Raw genomic sequence first — 20,975 nt, forward strand, 5'->3', positions numbered from 1 at the left:
GTGTTCCTGGATTCAATGGCCATTCAGAAATCTGATGGTGGAAGAGAAAAGAGCTGTTCCTGAAATGTAAATTTATTAATAGTAATATGAAAGATTCAGAGTCATGTACACGTATAGTGTGGAAACAGACCATTCAGCCCATTGTGTCTGTGCTGTGACCACCAACCATTGACAGTAATTACACTAATTTGATGTTAATTACTCTCATAATAATTGTTAATATTGATACTTTTTATGATAATATTACATCATTTTAATAATATTACAAATATTAATTTTAAGATTTGCATTTTTTTACAGGAAAAATTCCAATATAGAAAAAGGTCTACAATCTCATAATTTCTGTCTATTGTAGAAAAATATTTGCCTGAGTTAATTTTTTAGTTCAGAGTAACAGACACAAAATGCTGGAGGAAATCAGCAGGTCAGGCAGCATCTATGGAAATGTATAAACGGTCAACATCTCAGGCTGAGATCTTTCATCATATTGAGTCCTGATGCAACATCGACTCTTTATTCCTCTCCATAGATGCTGCCTGACCTGCTGAGTTCCTCCAGCATTTTGTGTGTCTTGCTCTGGATTTCCAGCATCTGCAGAATCTTTTGTGTTGAGTTCAGAATGCTTTCCCAGTGCGTAGAAATTACTACAGATGATCAGGAAAATGCTGGATGTATCCTGACCATCTCATGTTCCCACTGTCCAGTGTCAGCTATCCTCCTACTTTGCGGAAAGACAGTTTGAAATGAGGGGAATGGCTTAACATTTGTGTGAGAGATGCTTTTGGAAAATTGAGAATCTATCTTACTTTGAAGTGAAATGTCCTCAATAATTAATCTCCTGGATTTCTATACTTGTAATCACTGTGACACATTGAAATGTTACACCTTTCTGTATCATGTTATATGCTTCTCGCTTTCTGCTCCATTGTTTATTACGAACAAGTCCCAAATCCTGATGCATCTATGTTCCTTCAAAAAATGGGGTCTGGCTCTGTGCTAAATGGAATAAAAATTAGCTTTATTTAAAGCTGGGATTTATGAGTCACATATACATTGAAACATATACATCTGGAGTACTGCATACAATTCTGGTTGCCCCATTATAGGAAAGATGTGAAGGCTTTGGAGAGGGTGCAGAGGAGGCTTGCTGGGATATTGCTGGATTAGAGATTAGTTGTGTTCTCTAGTGTAACGATGGCTGAGAGAAGACCTGACAGTAGTTAATTTGAGAGGGACAGATGAAGCAGATGACTGGTATCTCTTTGCCAGGACTGAAATGTTTAATGCCAGAGGTCACGCATTTAAGGTGAGGGAGGAAGTAGTAAGTGCTGGATGTGGGGTCGATTTCAACATTTAAGAGAAGTTTGGATAAGTACATGGATAGGAGGGGTATGGAGGGCTATCATCAAGCTCTAGGTGGATGGGACTGGACAGAATAACAGGTTTAGTTTGGAATAGATGGGCAGAAGGGCCTATCCCTGCTATAGTGTTCTATGACTCTATGTCTTATGGATAAATGATCAAACACCGTCACTGAAGCAGAGAATATTGCAAAGCATTAATTTTTGTCTCTTTACAGGACAGCTGAAATTATCAGTTCATCTTCAAGATGGAGCAATCGCAGTTCACAGTAAGTTCAGAAAAATTACATCTTTTATGAATGTTAATGTAAAGCATATCAAATTAGAAGTTATAATGTTTGCGTACAATAAAACAAAGTACATAGCTCTCTCGACTTTTTTATTAAGATATCCACCACAACATCAATATAATGCCACTGCGGGCAGCACGGTCACGCAGTGGGAGGCATTGACTCCATTCGACACTGTTACTATAGAACGCTACCACGGGAAGGGCTGGATTTGTACTGTGTCTCTAAATAATAATCAAATAAATGTCTGCATGACTGAGTGCGTGTGTCAGGATTCCTTCTGTAAAGGAAACTACCTTAACAACAGCCCAGGAGTTTCACTATTAACATTCCTGGGGCTGCTGATTGCCTATTCTGTTGCCCATTTGGGGTTTAAGCTCTCAGGTCCGGAAATCCAGCTGTTGGAATTAGATGCAATACTGCTACACTCTGATGTAAAGGAAAGAAAAAATTCAAACGGATTTTAATTAATCAATGTTAATTAATTAATTTATTTAGTGATTCAGTGTGGAGTAAGCTATTCCAGCCTTTGAGCCATGCCACCCCAGCAAACCAAATTAACCCTAACCTAACCATGGGACAATTTACAATGACCAATTAACCTACCCAGTAGGCCTTTGGACTGTGGGAGGAGACTGCAGGATCTGGAGAAAACCTGCAGAGAGATCATACGGAGACTCCTTACAGAACGTCGCCAGAATTGAACCCTGACCTCCAGACACCCCAACCTGTAATAACATTGCACGGAACACTACAGTGCCATCAGCCCGTAATTGTTACTTTTGAGAATTAATTTGTAGTTGAAAGTCGTGGCAGCTCTTTCATCATCTCTGAAAGTTAACTGTGCTGCAATGTTTTGTTCTTCAGTTATGGAAGCAAGAGGACTTCTGGGGAGAGAATGTCGGGCCTGTGATGCTTACACAAAGGTGAAAATGGTTTTAAACTACTGTTACATAGAGGATCTTACAATATGAAAAGGTTGCAACTATGCTGTACACTCAGTGGCCACTTTATTAGGTACACCTGCTTGTTAAAGCAAATATCTAATTAGCCAATCATATGGCAGCAACTCAATGCATAAAAGCATGCAGACGTGGTCAAAATATTCATTTGTTGTTCAGACCAAACATCAGAATGGGGATGAAATGTGATCTCAATGGCTTTAACTGTGGAATGATTGTTGGTGCCAGATGGGGCAGCTTGAGTATTGCAGAAACATCTGAAATCCTGTGGTTTTCACACACAAGAGCCTCTAGAGTTTACAGAGAATGGTGCAAAAAACAAAAAAAATCCATATAACCATATAACAATTACAGCACGGAAACAGGCCATCTCGGCCCTTCTAGTCTGTGCCCAATGCTTACTCTCACCTAGTCCCACCGACCTGCACTCAGCCCATAACCCTCCATTCCTTTCCTGTCCATATACCTATCTAATTTTACTTTAAATGACAATATCGAGCTTGCCTTTACCACTTCTACTGGAAGCTCATTCCATACAGCTACCACTCTGAGTAAAGAAATTCCCCCTCGTGTTACCCCTAAACTTTTGCCCCCTAACTCTCAACTCTAACTCTCCTCTTGTTTGAATCTCCCCTACTCTCAATGGAAAAAGCCTATCCATGTCAACTCTATCTATCCCCCTCATAATTTTGAATACCTCTATCAAGTCCCCCCTCAACCTTCTACGCTACAAAGAATAAAGACCTAACTTGTTCAACCTTTCTCTGTAACTTAGGTGCTGAAACCCAGGTAACATTCTAGTAAATCTCCTCTGTACTCTCTCTATTTTGTTGACATCTTTCCTGTAATTCGGTGACCAGAACTGTACACAATACTTCAAATTTGGCCTCACCAATGCCTTGTACAATTTTAACATTACATCCCAACTCCTATACTCAATGCTCTGATTTATAAAGGCCAGCATACCAAAAGCTTTCTTCACCACCCTATCCACATGAGATTCCACCTTCAGCGAACTATGCACCATTATTCCTAGATCACTCTGTTCTACTGCATTCCTCAATGCCCTACCATTTACCATGCATGTCCTATTTTGATTAGTCCTAGCAAAATGTAGCACCTCACACTTATCAGTATTAAACTCCATCTGCCATATTTCAGCCCACTCTTCTAACTGGCCTAAATCTCTCTGCAAGCTTTGAAAACCTACTTCATTATCCACAACGCCACCTATCTTAGTATCATCTGCATACTTACTATCTGCATAATTTACCACCCCATCATCCAGATCATCAATGTATATGACAAACAACATTGGACCCAGTACAGATCCCTGAGGCACACCACTAGTCACCGGCCTCCAACCTGACAAACAGTTATCCACCACTACTCTCTGGCATCTCCCATCCAGCCACTGTTGAATCCATTTTACTACTTCAATATTAACACTTAAAGATTGAACTTTCTTAACTAACCTTACGAGCGGAACCTTGTCAAAGACCTCACTGAAGTCCATATAGACAACATCCACTGCTTTACCCTCATCAACTTTCCTAGTAACCTCTTCAAAAAATTCAATAAGATTTGTCAAACATGACCTTCCACGCACAAATCCATGTTGACTGTTCCTAATCAGACCCTGTCTATCCAGATAATTATATATACCATCTCTAAGAATACTTTCCATTAATTTACCCACCACTGATGTCAAACTGACAGGCCTATAATTGCTAGGTTTACTCTTAGAACCCTTTTTAAACAATGGAACCACATGAGCAATATGCAAATCCTCTGGCACCATCCCCGTTTCTAATCACATTTGAAATATTTCTGTCAGAGCCCCTGCTATTTCTACACTAACTTCCCTCAAGGTCCTAGGGAATATTCTGTCAGGACCCAGAGATTTATCCACTTTTATATTCCTTAAAAATCCATCCAGTGAGCGGCAGATCTGTGGGCAAAAATACCTTGTAAGTGAAAGAGGTCGGAGGAGAACGGCCAGACTGGTTCAAGCTGACAGGAAGGTGACAGTAACTCAAATAACCACACCTTACAATAGTGGTGTGCAGAAGAGCATCTCTGAATGCACAACACATCGAATGTTGAAGTGGATGGGCTACAGCAGCAGAAGACAATGAACATACACTCAGGGCCCCTATATTAGGCACAGGAGGTTTACAATAAAGTGGTCACTGAGTGTCAATGTTATTTTTAATTGAGCAGATAAATAAATTTTACTGCTTACCTTCAAATCATTTCAAAAGCTGAAATGTACTGAGTTTCCACTTGCTGTTTTGACATTTCTGCACAAAATGAGTGTTTAAATCATCTTCTAAATGTCTAAATGTGATTTTTCCCCTTACTTTATAATTTATAAACTCCATTTCAGTCTGTGTGACTGAATGTACCAGTCCAGGCCTTCCTGGTATTGTTTTTCAGATCTTGTTCTAGTCTGGTGTAGTTTAAGGCACTTTTATATAGACGTGTGGATATGAAGGGAATGGAGAGAATGGATGATACACAGCAAGAGGACATTTTAGTATTAACTGGTGTCAAGATCAGCACAACATTGTGGGCCAACTGGCCTTTCTAGTGCTGCACTGTTCTGTTTTATTTTTATCATTTGTTGAGCTATTTGTCTAATTCAACATTAGAATAACCTGAATCATTTGCTCTTGATATTGCCCTCTATTGTGTGGACCTGTTTAGTGGTGAATCTATTTGAGTTTCTAAGTTTCATTGAACTTTATCCAACTCAATTCATCATCACGCGGATTTCTTCATGACGTACAGGAATCTGTTTTATTTAAATTTTCCCTGGCATTTATCTCGCATTTGTATTTTTCTATAATTTTTGATTGGTCTCCCAATTTAAAGTGGTGAGTGGTAGATTCTTGAATAGTCAGGGTGCCATAAGTTACAGGGGAATGGGATTGAGAGGGATAATAAATCAGCCATGGTGGAACAGACTCGATGGGCTGAATGGCCTAATTCTGCTCACATGTCTTACAGCCTTCTTGTCTTTATTGGAAGGAGTGAGTTTGTGAAACTCCAACACAGCCCTAAGCAGCACCTGAAGCCCTGCAGCCTCATCTCGACCTCAACGCAATGTCTTTATCATTGCTTGTTGTGATTTAATTGTAGATTGTTACTCCAGAATCTTATGTCTGGATCAGAAAGGACAGCTGTTCACATTCCTTTCCTGAAACTTGAGCGCAGTATTCTGTCTGACTTCCCAGAGTTACGTCCAGGCTGTGCGGTCCCACTCAAGACACTGTTTTTGTTAAACCAAGGGTCTCATACACTTTCTTCAGCTGAATTTGTGATTGACAATGTTTTGTAGATGAACCAGACAGTTATCCTTAATGTCTTGGCTAATATTTGCCTATTAATCTGTACCAGAGATTGTATAATTTTTATAAGATTAATATTAGCGGGGTCAATTTTTTTGGCTTATGCCACTATACAAAATGCATGTTTGTTTCTTTGCATTTTTCATTTAATGAAGTGTGTAACTTCTTCAATTTTGCCTTAAAGCTGTCTTTGGTACCAGACCATGATCGCAGAAGCAGGCAGAAGACAAAAACAGTACCAGACTGCAAGAACCCAGTATTTCATGAACATTTTAATTTGTGAGTTCTGTTTATTTTTACTGTGATTCGTGGCTGTGAGACTTGCGTTATAAATTCCATCTGTTTTGCATATTCAATGAAATCCTAAAGTATAAATTGCTTCAGCTTGGGTGAGTAGATAATATTTTCTCACGGTTGATTTTATTGCAAGCAGTGGTTTCATTCCCTAGCTCAGAGGTCCCCAACCTGCGGCCCATAGACCCTTTGGTCAATAGTAGGGGTCCATGGCATAAAAAGGGATGGGAACCCCTGGGCTAGCTGCTCCCAAGACATTTGGTTTTCTCTATCTTTTGTTGATTAATCCATAACCAATCAGGGGCCTGCTAATCTCTGCCTTCTACGTCCAATCACTTGGACTCAACAGCCTTTCTTTGGGAGTGGAAGCATGTCTGGGGGATAGTCAGTACCAAAAGGTGAGGGGAAGGTGCTGAGCAAGTCAGACCACACTCGGAGTGTGGTGAGGAGCTTTGGGCACCCTATCCAAGAAAAAATGTGCTGGCTGGCATTGGAGAAGGTCCAGAGGAGGTTCATGAGAATATTTCCAGAGATGAAAGGGTTAATGTATGAGGAGCATTTGAAGGGTCTGTGCCTGTACTCACTGGAGTTTAGAATAAGGGAAGGATCTCATTGAAATCTACCAGATACTGAAAGGCCTCAATAGAGTGGATGTGGAAAGGATGTTTCCTACTGTGGGGGACTCTAGGACCAGAGAGCACATCCTCAGAACAGAGGGACGTCCATTTGGAACAGAGATGAGGAGGAGTTTGTCTAGCTAGAGGGTAGTGAACCTGCCACAGACGGCTGTGAAGGCCGAGTCATTGGATGTATTTACAACTGGTTGATAGGTTCTTGATTAGTCAGGATGTCAAAGGTTAGAGAGAAAAGGCAGGAGAATGGGATTGTGAGGGATAATGAGTCAGCCATGATGGAATGGTGGAGTAGACTTGATGGGCCAAATGGCCCAACTCTGCACCTATGATTATGGTTTTATGGTCTAATTTTTTCTTTTGAAGCTCATCATTCATCACGGTCCCACAAAAACTTTCCTTTATTTATTGGAACCTTGTTTATAAACATTTGCCTTGTGATTTTTTTGTTTAATTCAATATTTGTGATTCCAAAAGCACCATCATCTTTACAGAACTGTTCTCTTTGGAGTGAAAGAGGCTGAGAGGCAACTCGATAGAGGTATAGAAGATGATAAGAGACATAGATAGATTGGACAGCCAGGGCGGAAATGGCTGATACAAGGGGCATAATTTTCAGGTGATTAGAGGGAAGTATGTCAAAGGTAAGCTTTTTACACAGTGAGAGGTGGGTGCGTGGGGAGCATTGCCTGGGTTGGGGGTAGAGTCCGATACATTAGGGACATTTAAAAAAACTCTAGGATAGGCATATAGATGACAGATAAATGGAGTGATATATGGGAGAGAAGAGCTAGATTGATCTTGGAGTAGGCTAATGGTTCAGCACAATATTGTGCTGTAACAGTCTATGTTCTCTGTTCACTAGTAGAGCCTTTCAAAACTTACCTGACTGCCAGACAGTGTTATTCTCACAATGCCTGGCAGTCACATGCTGAGTAATTATTACTAACGTGCTTTTGTAGACAGAACAGCAGCTGAATTTCACAATGCCTGTCACTTTGAAATTGGATATGGAACATACTGTACCTGTCCTGCCAGAGTTTGGCACCTAGGACTGCAGGCCTGGAGGCTACCTGTCCTGGGGTTGGTGGCCTCTGTGAAGGGGTGGGAGGGTAGGAAAGGGGTTTGATTTACTGATTTTGGTCCTGCTGTTGCTTGTGTTCTGCTGAACATTGTGGACATGCAATGTTGCCACTGGAATGTGTGGTGACACTTGTGGGCTGCCCCCAGCACATCCTTAGGTTGTGTTGGTTGTTAACACAAATGGCACATTTTACTGGATGTTTCAATGGACACGTGATAGCTAAATCTGAAATCTGTATCTGAATTCCCTACCTAATTCCCAAAGTGTCCTTTTCTATAGAAAGCAGGTTTTGATTCTGGTCAGTATTCAACAATTCTTTTGATCAATCACTTCGTTTAGCAACATTATGGTCTTGCTATTGGTTTTTGTGGGTGGCAGGTGGAGATGCATCTCTATCAAAGGAGGTGTAAGGTGCTCCTTCCCTCCACTAGCCTGCAGGTCACCCTTGGGCAAGGTGTAGCCACTGCTTAGCCCCCGATTAGGGTCAAGTGAAGCCATGGGAGCAGGTGGTGGACGGTTGTATGAGCAGCCGGTGTACATCACAAGTCCTGGTTATGTGACCACTGACACCAGGCAATCTCTGAAGAGTATTGACAATGGCTGGGATCACCTGTCTTGTAAAGACACTGAGCAACACGCACAAAATGCTGGAGGAACTCAGCAGGCCAGGCGGCAGCTACGGAAAAGAGTACAGTTGACGTTTTGGACTGAGACCCTTCAGCAGACCTGCTGAGCTCCCCCCACATTTTGTGGATGTTACTGGATTTCCAGCATCTTCAGATTTTGTTTTGTTTGTAAGAACACTACCCAGCAAAAGGCAATGGTAAACAACATCTGTAGAAAAAAAAATGCCAAGAGTAATTAATGTCATGGGAAGACCATGATTGTCGATGTCATACAACATGGCACATAATGACGGTGATGATTAGTTTATTACTGTTACATGTACCAAGATACTGTGCATATCTCTCCTTACTGTTCACACAGATAACGCCATTCCACAGTGCACTGTGGTAGAACAAGGTAAAACAATAATAGGTGCAGACCAAAGCGTAAAAGTCACCGTGAGAGGGCTCTGCACTCGCGATATATATTATCTCTCTCTCTCATGCTCTCGCTCTTTATCGAGTCTGGGAACTCAAAATAAAAGTAACACCAGACTGAGAGTAACAACAAAATAGCAACTGTGTCTCCTTCTCACTGTGCAAGAAGCGTTATCTGTCTCTCCCTTGATATTGAGAGAATGCCTGTGTGATGTGGGGAACGTCGGAGTGAGCAGTAGTTTTTTGACGCACTCTCTTTGGGGGCTTTGTGGCTGCTGGGAATGCTGATGCTCCTGGCTGGAATAAGTCGGGGCAGGGGAGGAGGGTTGATGCTGCTCGGGTGTGGGAGGGGTGGGGTTTGTTCTGTCATTCATTCTTTGGGGATTTTCCTTCTGTTTCGAGGATGTCTGTGGCGAGTAAGAGTTTCAGGTTGTATATTGTATATGTTCTCTGATACTAAATGGAGCCATTGAGCGATGAGAGTGCAGTGCAGTTAGTGATATCAAGAATCTATCTCATTGTGCAAAAGGTCTGTTCAACTGTGGCTCATTGGGCCAAATGGCCTGTTCCACACTGTATTGCTGAATAAGTTGAACAGCGTACTAGTCAGGTACCTCAGTATGCGTGACCAGTTTACCATGCTTTGTTTCACGATTTGTTGAAGTGTTTGAAAATGCTGGTGTCACTGAGAATTGAGTCCATTTGTCCAAATGTTGTACTTCCATCTCTTGCCACAGGGAGGTGGTGTTGTTACATCCCTGGGCTGTGTAATTGTGTAAGATCATGTGGAACAGTTTTCAAATTCCATAAAAGAAAATAGTGGAACTATTAAACAGTGTCTGTGGAGAGGAAAACAGAACACATTTCAGACCAGTGACTTCTCATCACCAATAAAATATGCAACGTACACACTAGAAATTCTGCAGATGCTGGAAATCCAGAGCAAAACACATCACATACTGGAGTAACTCAGCAGATCAGGCAGCATCTATGGAGAGGAATAAACAATTGATGGAGACCCTTCATCTGGACTGAAACTGGGTACCAGTCTCTGTTGTTTGAAAGGTTGTAATGCAGCCAGCTGGTGTTGAGCTGTGCAGGAATCTAGGTTTAGGGAAAAGGCAGGATTACACTATAGGGGTTGAACAGAGGTGTTGAGTAAAACAATTGCCCACTTTGTGTTTGGCCTTCCCGTTTAGCAGAGTCACGTTGTGAGCCCCGAATGGGTGGATCGGTAGCATAGTCGTGACAACTCCTAGTGGTCTTGGCCCAAAACGACGACTGTTTATTCATTTCCATAGATACTGCCTGACCTGCTGAGTTCCTCCAGCATTTTGTGTGTTGCTCTGTATTTCCAGCATCTGCAGAATCTTCTGTTCTTCAAGTGGTGGTGTGAATATGGGATGAACTGCCAAGAGCAGTGGTCGAGGCAGGCAAGTTAGCAACATTTAAAATCCTTACAGAAAAGTACATCGATTAGAGAACGGCCAGACTGGTTCAAGCTGACAGGAAGGCGACTCTAACTCAATTAGCGACACATTCCAGCAGTGGTGTGCAGAAGAGCATCTCTGAACGCACAACACATTGAACCTTGAAGTGGACAGGCTGCAGCAGCAGGTGATGAACAGACACTCAGTGGGCACTGCATTGGCTGCAGGACGTACACAGCAAAGTGGCCACTCGCAGAGTGTCACATTCAGCATTACCAAGTCGAGCCAAAAGGCCTTTTTCATGCTGTATGACTCTGTGACTCTACGAACTATGCTGAAAACTTGGATGCTGAACTCAGAGTTTTGGAACTGAATGTTTTTAAGCTGGGGCTCAGCTTTCAACTGCCAGATTCGTTTATTTTTAAAAATCTTTTCTTTTGAGTAGAAAGGCCATTCAGTCGATCGAGTCTGCTCCACATTTCTATTATGGCTGATCCTGGATCCCACTCAACCCCTTACACCTGCCTTCTCACCATATCCTTCGGGGCCCTGACCGATCAGAAAACTATCAACTTCTGCCTTAAGTAGCCCCACGGATTTGGCCTCCACCACAGTCTGTGGCAGAGATTTACTACTCTCTGGCTAAAATATCCCTCCCTACCTCTGTTCTAAAGGTCACCTCTCAATTTTGAGACTGTACCCTCAAGTTCTGGACACCCCCCACCATAGGAAACATCCTCCCCACATCCACCCTATCTAGACCTTTCAATGTTTGGTAGGTTTCAATGAGATCTCCCCACATTCTTCTAAATTCCAGTGAGTTCAGGCCCAAAGCTGCTAGACACTCCTCATATGTTAACCTCTTAATTCCCGGTATCATCCCCATGAACCGCCTCTGGACTCTCTCCAATGACACCACATCCTGCTGAGACCTGCTGAAGGGTTCGCACTGAAATGTTAACTGTACTCCTTTCCATAGATGCTGCCTGGCCTGCTGAGTTCCTCCAGCATTTTGTGTGTGTTGCCTGTGTGTTTTGTCTCTTATTGTTTGAGGAAGGAAGTGTGATTCAGTGAAGTGAAATCTGTTTGGTTGCTTCATTTTTTTTCCTTTGCTGGCTTCGTGTCAACAGAACTTCACCGTTTTGTTTATCTCCAGTTTTACCCCACTCTCCTTTTGATCCTGTCTCTGCAAGGACTGGTAACGTACAACTGTGGTTGCTTTTGGAGAAGTGACATTTAATTCAGGTTACAAGAGACTTAATGTTGCAAGCCTAGAAAGTTCAATCACTTCAATTCATTTATTAACCTTATAATCAGAATCTGATTATCACTGACGTTTGTTGTTTTGTTGCAGCAGTACAGTGCAATACATAAAAATTACTACAAGTAACGAAAGTTTCAAAGTATTATCGAAGAACATATAAATTATATAGCCTTGAGATTTGTTTACTTATGGGCAGACACAAAGCAAGAAACCCGAAAGACTATAAAAAAAGACTAAAATCCGATGCACAGACTGTGGTGAACTACATATACCTGTCTGGACACAACCCCGCCTCTGCTGACTGCTCCTGTGGCTCCTCCCACAGACCCCTGTATAAAGGCGATTGGGGGCACTGCTCCTCCCTCAGTCTCGACATGGTCGTGGTCCCTTTATCGCTGTTAATAAAAGCCTATCGTTCACTTCCAGTCTCCTAGAGCTATTGATGGTGCATCAATTTTATTAACAGCGAATTTAAAACATGGAACGAATATTGACCCTCAATCTCCCGAAGCCGGCATTGCTTTTGAACTCTGACTTGCATGCTTCGAATCGTACCTGGAGGAGTTTTGAGTGACCGAGCCTGCCACAATGCACAGAGTTCTCCTCTCCAGGGTCAGTCCGCGGGTCTACTCCCTGATCAGGGACCTGCCAACCTACCAAGGGGCACTGGACGCCCTCAAAAGACAATACCGGCGGCCGGTGAACACCGTCTACACAAGTCATCACTTAGCGACACGGCGGCAGCAGGTCGGAGAGTCGAGCACTGAGTTTGTCCGGGCCCTACAGACACTCGTGCGGGCCTGTGACTGCAGGGGGCTGACGGCGGAACAGCACGCGGAGCTGCTAGTAAGAGACGCCTTCGTTACAGGGATCAGGTCAGTGTACGTGCACCAGCAAGTTCTGGAACACGCCGATCTTACCTTACATTCAGCGATCGAGCTGGCCGACACGCTGGAAGCCGCTCTGCACAACGCTGACGCTGTCCAGGCGCGCGATCTCCCGCCAGCCCCATGGACACTGCAGACCCCGCAACCCGCCGGCGAATCGACCTTGGCTGCTGCCAGTCGCGAGTCTGTGAAGTCCCCGCAACCCGCCGACGAATCGACCTCGGCTGCTGCCAGTCGCAAGTCCGCGCAGTGTTACTTCTGCGGACTCGAAAAGCACCCCCGAAAACGCTGCCCGGCCTGAGAAGCTACCTGCTCCAGCTGTGGAAAAAAGGGCCACTTCGCCAAGGCCTGTGAGTCCAAACCACGAGTGGGGTCGAGCAGCGCCGCGTGCAAGGCATGGGGGTCGCCATCTTGCCTGCCCGCCGTGTGCGAGGCATGGGGGCGGCCATCTTGGTCGCTGCCATCTTGCCTGCCTGCCGCGTGCAAGTCATGGGAGTGGCCATCTTTGTCGGCGCCACCTCGCCCCGCCTCCGACCCACGGGTGCTTACCGGGCACCAAGACGGCGATGCAACTCTGGCCTCCGTAACCCTCGACCAAAGCGCCCCACACCAGCTCGCCAGGTCAATGATGGACATCCTGGTGGAGGGGCACAGGACTAGCTGCCTGTTTGACATGGGCAGCACTGAGAGTTTTATTGACCTGGACACGGTGCAATGCTGCGGACTCGTGACATGGCCGGTAAGCCAGAGGGTCACCATGGCTTCTGGGTCGCATTCCACAGACATCCGGGTGGGTTGTGTAGCAACATTGGTGGTGCAGGGCACAGAATATCGGAACTTTGCGCTACTGGTCATGCCTCAACTGTGCGCGCCTATGCTATTGGGGCTTGACTTCCAGAGCCACCTGACAAGTGTGACAATGGAGTATGACGGGCCCCTCCCACCACTCACTGTCAGGAATCCTCAGTTTTGTGGGACTTCGTCATATACCCCGCTACTGACCACACACACACACCGACCCACACATCCCACCCAGCACCATGCCGACAGCTGCGCTACTGACACCACTTGCAGCCTCTCCACCCTCAAGATCCCTCCCCCACCGCTGTTTGCCAACCTGACCCCCGACTGTAAACCTGTGGCAACTAAAAGCAGGAGATACAGCGAGGGGGACAAGGCCTTCATTCAGTCGGAGGTGCAGCGGCTGCTCAGGGAGGGGATCATTGAGGCAAGCACAAGTCCTTGGAGGGCCCAGGTGGTCGTTGTTCAGACCAGGCAGAAAAATAGGATGGTCGTGGACTATAGCCAGACCATCAATCGGTTCACGCAGCTTGACGCGTACCCCCTACCCCGCATCGCAGATATGGTCAATCAGATAGCTCAGTACAAGGTGTACTCAACCATAGACCTAAAATCCGCTTACCATCAGCTCCCCATCCGCCCGGAGGACCGCCCCTACACCACCTTTGGGGCGGGCGGCAGGCTCTATCACTTCCTGCACGTCCCCTTCGGTGTCACGAATGGTGTCTCTGTCTTCCAGAGGGAAATGGACCGGATGGTGGACCAGTGCCAACTGAAGGCCACGTTCCCATATCTGGATAACATCACCATCTGCGGTCACGACTGGCAGGATCACGACACCAACCTCCAACAATTTTTCCAAGCAGCCAAAGCTCTTAACCTTACCTATAACAGGGACAAGTGTGTGTTCGAAACCACCCGACTTGCTATCCTTGGGTATGTCATGGAGAACGGAGTCATTGGCCCTGACCCCAATCGTATGCGCCCCCTGTTGGAACTCCCTCTTCCCAACACCCTCAGAGCCCTCAAAAGGTGCCTGGGCATCTTTTCCTATTACGCCCAGTGGGTCCCTCACTACGCAGACAAGGCCCGCCCCCGGTCAAGTCCACCACGTTTCCCCTCTCAGCCAAGGCCCGCGCGGCCTTCAGCCGCATTAAAGGGGACATTGCCAAAGCAGCAATGCATGCGGTGGACGAGACCATTCCCTTCCAGGTAGAGAGTGACGCCTCTGACTTCGCGTTGGCTGCTACCCTCAATCAGGCAGGAAGGCCAGTAGCATTCTTCTCTCGTACCCTTCAAGGCCCTGAAATTCGGCACTCCGTGGTGGAGAAAGAAGCCCAGGCCATAGTGGAAGCTATTAGGCACTAGAGGCACTATCTCGCCGGCAAAAGGTTCACCTTGCTGACCGACCAGCACTCAGTTGCGTTCATGTTTAACAACCAACAGCGGGGCAAAATCAAAAATGATAAAATTTTGAGGTGGAGAATCGAACTCTCCACCTACAACTATGACATCCTGTACCAGCCTGGACGGCTCAATGAGCCCCCTGATGCCCTATCCTGGGGAACATGTGCCAGCGCGCAGCTCAACCGGCTATACACCCTCCATGGGGATCTTTGCCACCCAGGGGTCACCCAGCTTTTCCACCGTGAAAGCCCGGAACCTGCCTTACTCCTTCGAGGAGATCAGGACGATGACCAGGGACTGCCAAGTCTGTGCTGAGTGCAAACCGCACTTCTACCGTCCAGCAAAGGCACAACTTATCAAGGCCACCCGCCCCTTTGAGCAACTGAGTGTCGACTTTAAGGGCCCCCTTCCCTCCATCGACCGCAATGTGTACTTTCTTAACATAACCGACGAGTACTCGCGGTTCCCCTTTGCCATCCCCTGCCCCGATACCACCACCACATCCATCATAAAGGCCCTGTACCAACTCTTCACTCTGTTCGGGTATCCCTGCTATATCCACAGTGATAGAGGGTCCTCGTTTATGAGTGACGAGCTGCGCCAATACCTGCTGGCTAGGGGTATTGCTACTAGTAGGACCACGAGCTATAATCCCCGGGGAAATGGACAGGTGGAGAGGGAGAATGCCATTGTGTGGAAGGCCACACTCTTAGCCCTTAGGTCAAAGGGATTGCCGGTCTCTCGCTGGCAGGAGGTCCTCCCCGAGGCACTCCACTCCATCCGCTCCCTGTTATGTACGTCCACCAATGCCACCCCTCATGAGTGACTCTTTTGTTTTCCCAAGAAGTCTGCCACTGGGACCACCCTACCGGCTTGGCTGACGTCCCCAGGGCCAGTGCTGCTCCGGAAACATGTGAGGAGCAATAAATACTCCCCGATGGTCGAGAGGGTTCACCTACATGCGAACCCCCAGTATGCCTACATAGTCTTACCTGATGGGCGGGAGGGCACGGTCTCCGTCTGCGACCTGGCGCCCTCAGGAGCACCAGACCCCTACCCTGAACGAGACCCCTACCCTGAACGCTCCATGGTGACTATGGACCCCGTACCCACCGATGTATATACCCACAAGACACTGTGCACGCCAAGCCCTACACCGACTCCTCCCGACACTCCCATACCGGGCGCCACGCACACACATGAGGGGTTACTGATGCCTAATGGGTTGGCACCTCCAGTCAGGCCGGGGCCAGCACAACCACCGTCACCGGTGCAATCACCACCAGTGCTACGTAGATCGCAGCGATGGACTCAGCTGCCTGATAGACTCGACCTGTGAAAATACTTGTCAGAAACTTTGCCCTGTGGGGACTCTCTTTTAAAACAAAGGAGGGGTGAATGTGGTAAACTACATATACCTGTCTGGACATGCACCCCCCCTCTGCTGACTGCTCCTCCCACAGACCCCTGTATAAAGGCGATTGGAGGCACTGCTCCTCCCTCAGTCTCAACATGGTCATGGTCCCTTTTTCGCTGTTAATAAAAGCCTATCATTCACTTCCAGTCTCCTAGAGTTATTGATGGTGCATCACAGAGAAAGGGGGAAAACACAAATCATGCTAACAAGAGAAGTGAGCAACAACATTCTGAACCAAATTAGATCTGAACTGTGGAGCAGCCTGGAATAGGCCCAAAGCCTTGGCATCAGTTCATCATACTAGTGGACACAGAGCACAGCAGCCGGGGACAGCCTCAGCGCCGTGGAGAGAGGAGTGACCATCCCAGGAGCATTATAAAAAATAAATTAGTAGCGTAAAGAGACGGCAAAATAGTTGGTTAATTGTCCATTCTGAAATCTGATGGCGGTGAGGAAGAAGCTGTTCCTCAAACGTTGAGTATGTATCTTCAGGCTCCTGTACCTTCTCGTTGATGGCAGCAATGAGAAAAGGGCACGTCCTGGTTGATGAGGGCCCTGAATGATGGATGTTGTCTTCATCGCCTATTGAAGATGTCCTTGTTACAGGAGGCTAGTGCCCATGATAGAGCTGGCTGAGTTTACAACCCTCTGGGACGTTTTTCTGATCCTGTGACTGGTGCCTCCATACCTGACAGTATTTATTGGAAAAATTAGGCACTTGTGGGATTGATATGTGTGTAGTTTTTTGTACAGTTGGAAAGCTTTGATTTCAGTGTTCATCTGTACCAACATCTAGGTGTTGAGGCAAGCAGTTTGAAGCGGCGTGGTAGAGCAGTAGGTAGCAGAATGTTATTACAGAACCAGCAACCCTGGTTCAATTACCGCCACTGTCTGTAAGGAGTTTGCATGCTCTTCCCGCGAGCTCGTGGGATTCCTCCAGGTGCTCTGGTTTTCTCCCACAGTGCGAAGTCGTACAGATTAGAAGGTTAGCTGGTCCTGTGATTAGGCTGGGGTTAAATCGGTGGGTTGCTGGGTGGAAGGGCCAGAAGGGCCTGTTCTGTGCTCTGTCTCTGAGTAAATAGGAACCTACACTACAGGCATCATTAAGGTGCAAAAATAGAATTATCTAGAAATAGAAAGCATTTGCAAAGTAGTGAATACCCTGCCCTTGGGTCATCTGATTCATCTGTACAGAATTTACCGGCTGAGATTGTACATCCCTTGTCCGTTTACAGTATCTAGCAGAGTGCGTGTCTGAACAGTGAGACCACCTACAAGAGTTTCACCTTAGTGGCTTCCCACACTGAGACACACACTCTTATCTTAGGATCAACTTCTTCCTGCCTACCATCAGATTTCTGAACGGTCCAGTACACTACCTCACTATTTTGCAATTTTTTGCACTAATTGTTTATTTTTAAAAATATTTCTTATTGTGACTTACTTTAATTTTTATGTATTGCACTGTACTGCTGCTGGAAAACAACAAATTTCATGACATACGTCTGTGATAGTAACACGCAAAATGCTGGAGGAAGTCAGTGGGTGAGACAGCATCTATTGAAATGAATAAAGAGTCGACGATTTGGGCTGGGACCCTTCATCAGGGCTGGAAAGGAAGGGGGAAGCAGCCAGAATAACAAGATGGAGGAAGGGGAAGGAGGACAAGCTGGCAGGTGACAGGTGAGACCAGGTAACAGTTTGTCCTCCTTCCCCTCTCCCCATTTTCTTATTCAGGCTTTTGCCCCCCTTCCCAGTCCTGATGAAGGCTCTCATCTGTCTGACCTGCTGAGCTCCTCCGGCATCTTGTGGGTGGTAGACGCAGTCTGACCTGCTGAGTTCCTCCAGCATCTTGTGGGTGGTAGACGCTGTCTGACCTGCTGAGTTCCTCCAGCATCTTGTGGGTGGTAGACGCTGTCTGACCTGTTGAGTTCCTCCGGCATCTTGTGGGTGGTAGACGCTGTCTGACCTGCTGAGTTCCTCCAGCATCTTGTGGGTGGTAGACGCTGTCTGACCTGCTGAGTTCCTTCGGCATCTTGTGGGTCATAGACACTGTCTGACCTGCTGAGTTCCTCCGGCATCTTGTGGGTGGTAGACGCTGTCTGACCTGCTGAGTTCCTCCGGCATCTTGGGGGTCATAGACACTGTCCGACCTGCTGAGTTCCTCCGGCATCTTGTGGGTGGTAGACACTGTCTGACCTGCTGAGTTCCTCCAGCATCTTGTGGGTGGTAGACGCTGTCTGACCTGCTGAGTTCCTCCAGCATCTTGTGGGTGGTAGACGCTGTCTGACCTGCTGAGTTCCTCCAGCATCTTGTGGGTAATAGACGCTGTCTGACCTGCTGAGTTCCTCCGGCATCTTGTGGGTGGTAGATACTGTCCGATCTGCTGAGTTCCTCCGGCATCTTGTGGGTCATAGACGCTGTCTGACCTGCTGAGTTCCTCCAGCATCTTGGGGGTGCTGCTCATTTCCAGCATCTGCAGATTATCCTGTATCAGTGTTTCCGATTTGAAGTTTCCCAGCAGCTGTTACAGATCAGCATCATAACCTGTTTGCACAGAGAATGGCGGGTGCACAGGATGTGCTGGCGGGCATGTTGTAGAGGTAGATACATTAGGGACTCATAAGAAATCTCAGGTACATGGATGAAAGAAAAATGGAGGGCTGTGTAGGAGGGAAGGGTTAAATTGATCTTAGCAAAGGTTAATAGTTTGGCACAGCATGATGGGCTGATGGTTCTGTACCGTGCAGTTATGTTCTATACCGCCCTATTTGTTTTGTTCTCTGTCTCCAGACCCGAAGCAGTTAGCCCAGTTGTAGGGTGCCAGTGACCTCCATTAACAGAGCAATGCTCAGAAATTCAGCTTTCTTTAGCTCTGTCGGGTTTGTTACATATTCCATCAAGTTCAAGATCAAGTTTATTGTCATCTGACTCTACATAAATACAACCAAACCAAACAATGTCTTTCCAGACCATAGTACACCGATACAACATATGTCACACACAGCATATAAAACAAAATATTATCATCAATAAGTTAATAAAATATAATTCAAAATGCACTTAGTGAAGCACAGGTAAACATCTCGCTGTCCCTAGTGACGAGATCTCGGTGGTGGCAGGGTATTCATTAGTCTCACAGCCTGAGGGAAGAAGCTGTTACCCAGTCTGACAGTCCCAGTCCTGATGCCCTTGTACCTCTTTCCTGAGGGTAGTGGGTCAAAGAGATTCTGGGATAGGTGGTAGGGATCCTCAACAATGCTTTGGGCCCTTCCTATACAACACTCCTGGTAAACGTTACAAATGGAAGCAGGCCACGCTGGCTTTTACAGTCCCTTGTACAGTCTTGTGGTCTGATGCCTTACAGCTCCCATACCGTTCATTATTGCCTCAGCTTCATCTGACACAAGGTGCAATTACGTTGCACCTTTCACATTCCACGGACGCTCTGAATTGTTTCCTAGCGGTTGTTGTTCTGAAGTGTTAATGTTACACGTGTAATTTGCACACCTCTGTCCCATTAGCGGTAATGTAAAAGTACTAGCCAGTCTGCCTTCGCGGTGCTGATCAAAAGATATTAGAATCAGAATCCGGTTTATTATCCCTGACATATGCTGTGAAATTTGCTTTGCAGCGGCATTACAGGGCAAGACATAAAGATCACGGTAGAAATATGCACTCAGCGGCCACTTTGTCTGATTCACCTGCACACCTCATTCGTACAATATCAAATCAGCCGACCATGTGGCAGCAACTCAATGCATAAAAGCATGCAGACATGGTCAAAATATTCATGTGATGTTCAGACCAAACATCAGAATGAGGAAGAGATGTGATCTCAGTGATTTTGGCCATGGAATGATTGTTGGTGCCAGACAGGGTGGTTTGAGTATCTCAGAATCTGTTGGCCTGCTAGGATTTTTATGTGCAACAATCTCTAGAGTTTACAAAGAATGATGCAAAATATGAAGAAAAACGTCCAGTGAGCTGCAGTTCTGTGGGCAAAATGCCTTGTTCATGAGAGAGGTCAGAGGAGAATGGCCAGACTGGTTCAAGGTGACAGTAACTCAAATAACCACACGTTACAACAGTGGTGTGCAGAAGAGCATCTCTGAAAGCACAACACATTGAACCTTGAATTGGTTGGGCTACAGCAGCAGAAAATCACAAACATATTCTCAGCGGCCACTTCATAGGTACAAGAGTGTATACACAAAAAATTAAATAAGTAATGCAAAGAGAGAACAAAAATAGTGAGGTAGTGTTCATGGGTTCATTGTCTGTTCAGAAATCTGATGGTGGAGGGCAAGAAGCTGTTCCTGAAATGTTGAGTGTGTGTCTTCAGGCTCCTGTACCACCTCCTCCATGGTAGCAAAGAAAAGAGGGCCTGTCCTGGGTGATGGGGGTCCTTAATGATGGATGCCATCTTTTTGAGTCATCTCCCTATGAAAATGTCTTCATGGTGGGGAATAATGTGAAGACAGTTACTTGTTTGACACTCTAGATTGAGTTAGGCACAAAGAGTCTTCTGTTCAATAAAAACACCCAAAATGTTTCAGCTTTGACACTAAACTCTATACTTTATTATTCAGACCCCTGAATTGGTACTTGCAATAGTGACCTTCTGAATGAGTATCTTATAATGGCAAAGTCAAGTTTTTAAATATTTTTATTTTGTAGTCCCTTGCAGGAGTCAGATGAACAAAAGAGACTTCTTGTGACAGTTTGGAACCGAGACAAAAATTCAAGG

At 45.8% G+C, this 20,975-nt stretch overlaps 1 protein-coding gene across 5 annotated transcripts in view; it reads left to right on the forward strand.

Moving 5' to 3' along the window:
- Nucleotides 1–20,975, forward strand: part of rgs3a (regulator of G protein signaling 3a) — a 265,827-nt gene that overhangs the window by 23,283 nt on the left and 221,569 nt on the right. For all 5 annotated transcript variants that reach the window (XM_073052456.1, XM_073052457.1, XM_073052458.1 and 2 more), the window contains 4 exons: nt 1,580–1,630; nt 2,519–2,577; nt 6,151–6,245; nt 20,906–20,974. In XM_073052456.1, the coding sequence (XP_072908557.1) occupies nt 1,580–1,630; nt 2,519–2,577; nt 6,151–6,245; nt 20,906–20,974 (274 nt within the window). The remainder of the gene's footprint in view (nt 1–1,579; nt 1,631–2,518; nt 2,578–6,150; nt 6,246–20,905; nt 20,975) is intronic.

This window comes from Hemitrygon akajei, chromosome 7, assembly GCF_048418815.1.
Source record: "Hemitrygon akajei chromosome 7, sHemAka1.3, whole genome shotgun sequence".
Classification (NCBI taxonomy): Eukaryota; Metazoa; Chordata; class Chondrichthyes; order Myliobatiformes; family Dasyatidae; genus Hemitrygon; species Hemitrygon akajei.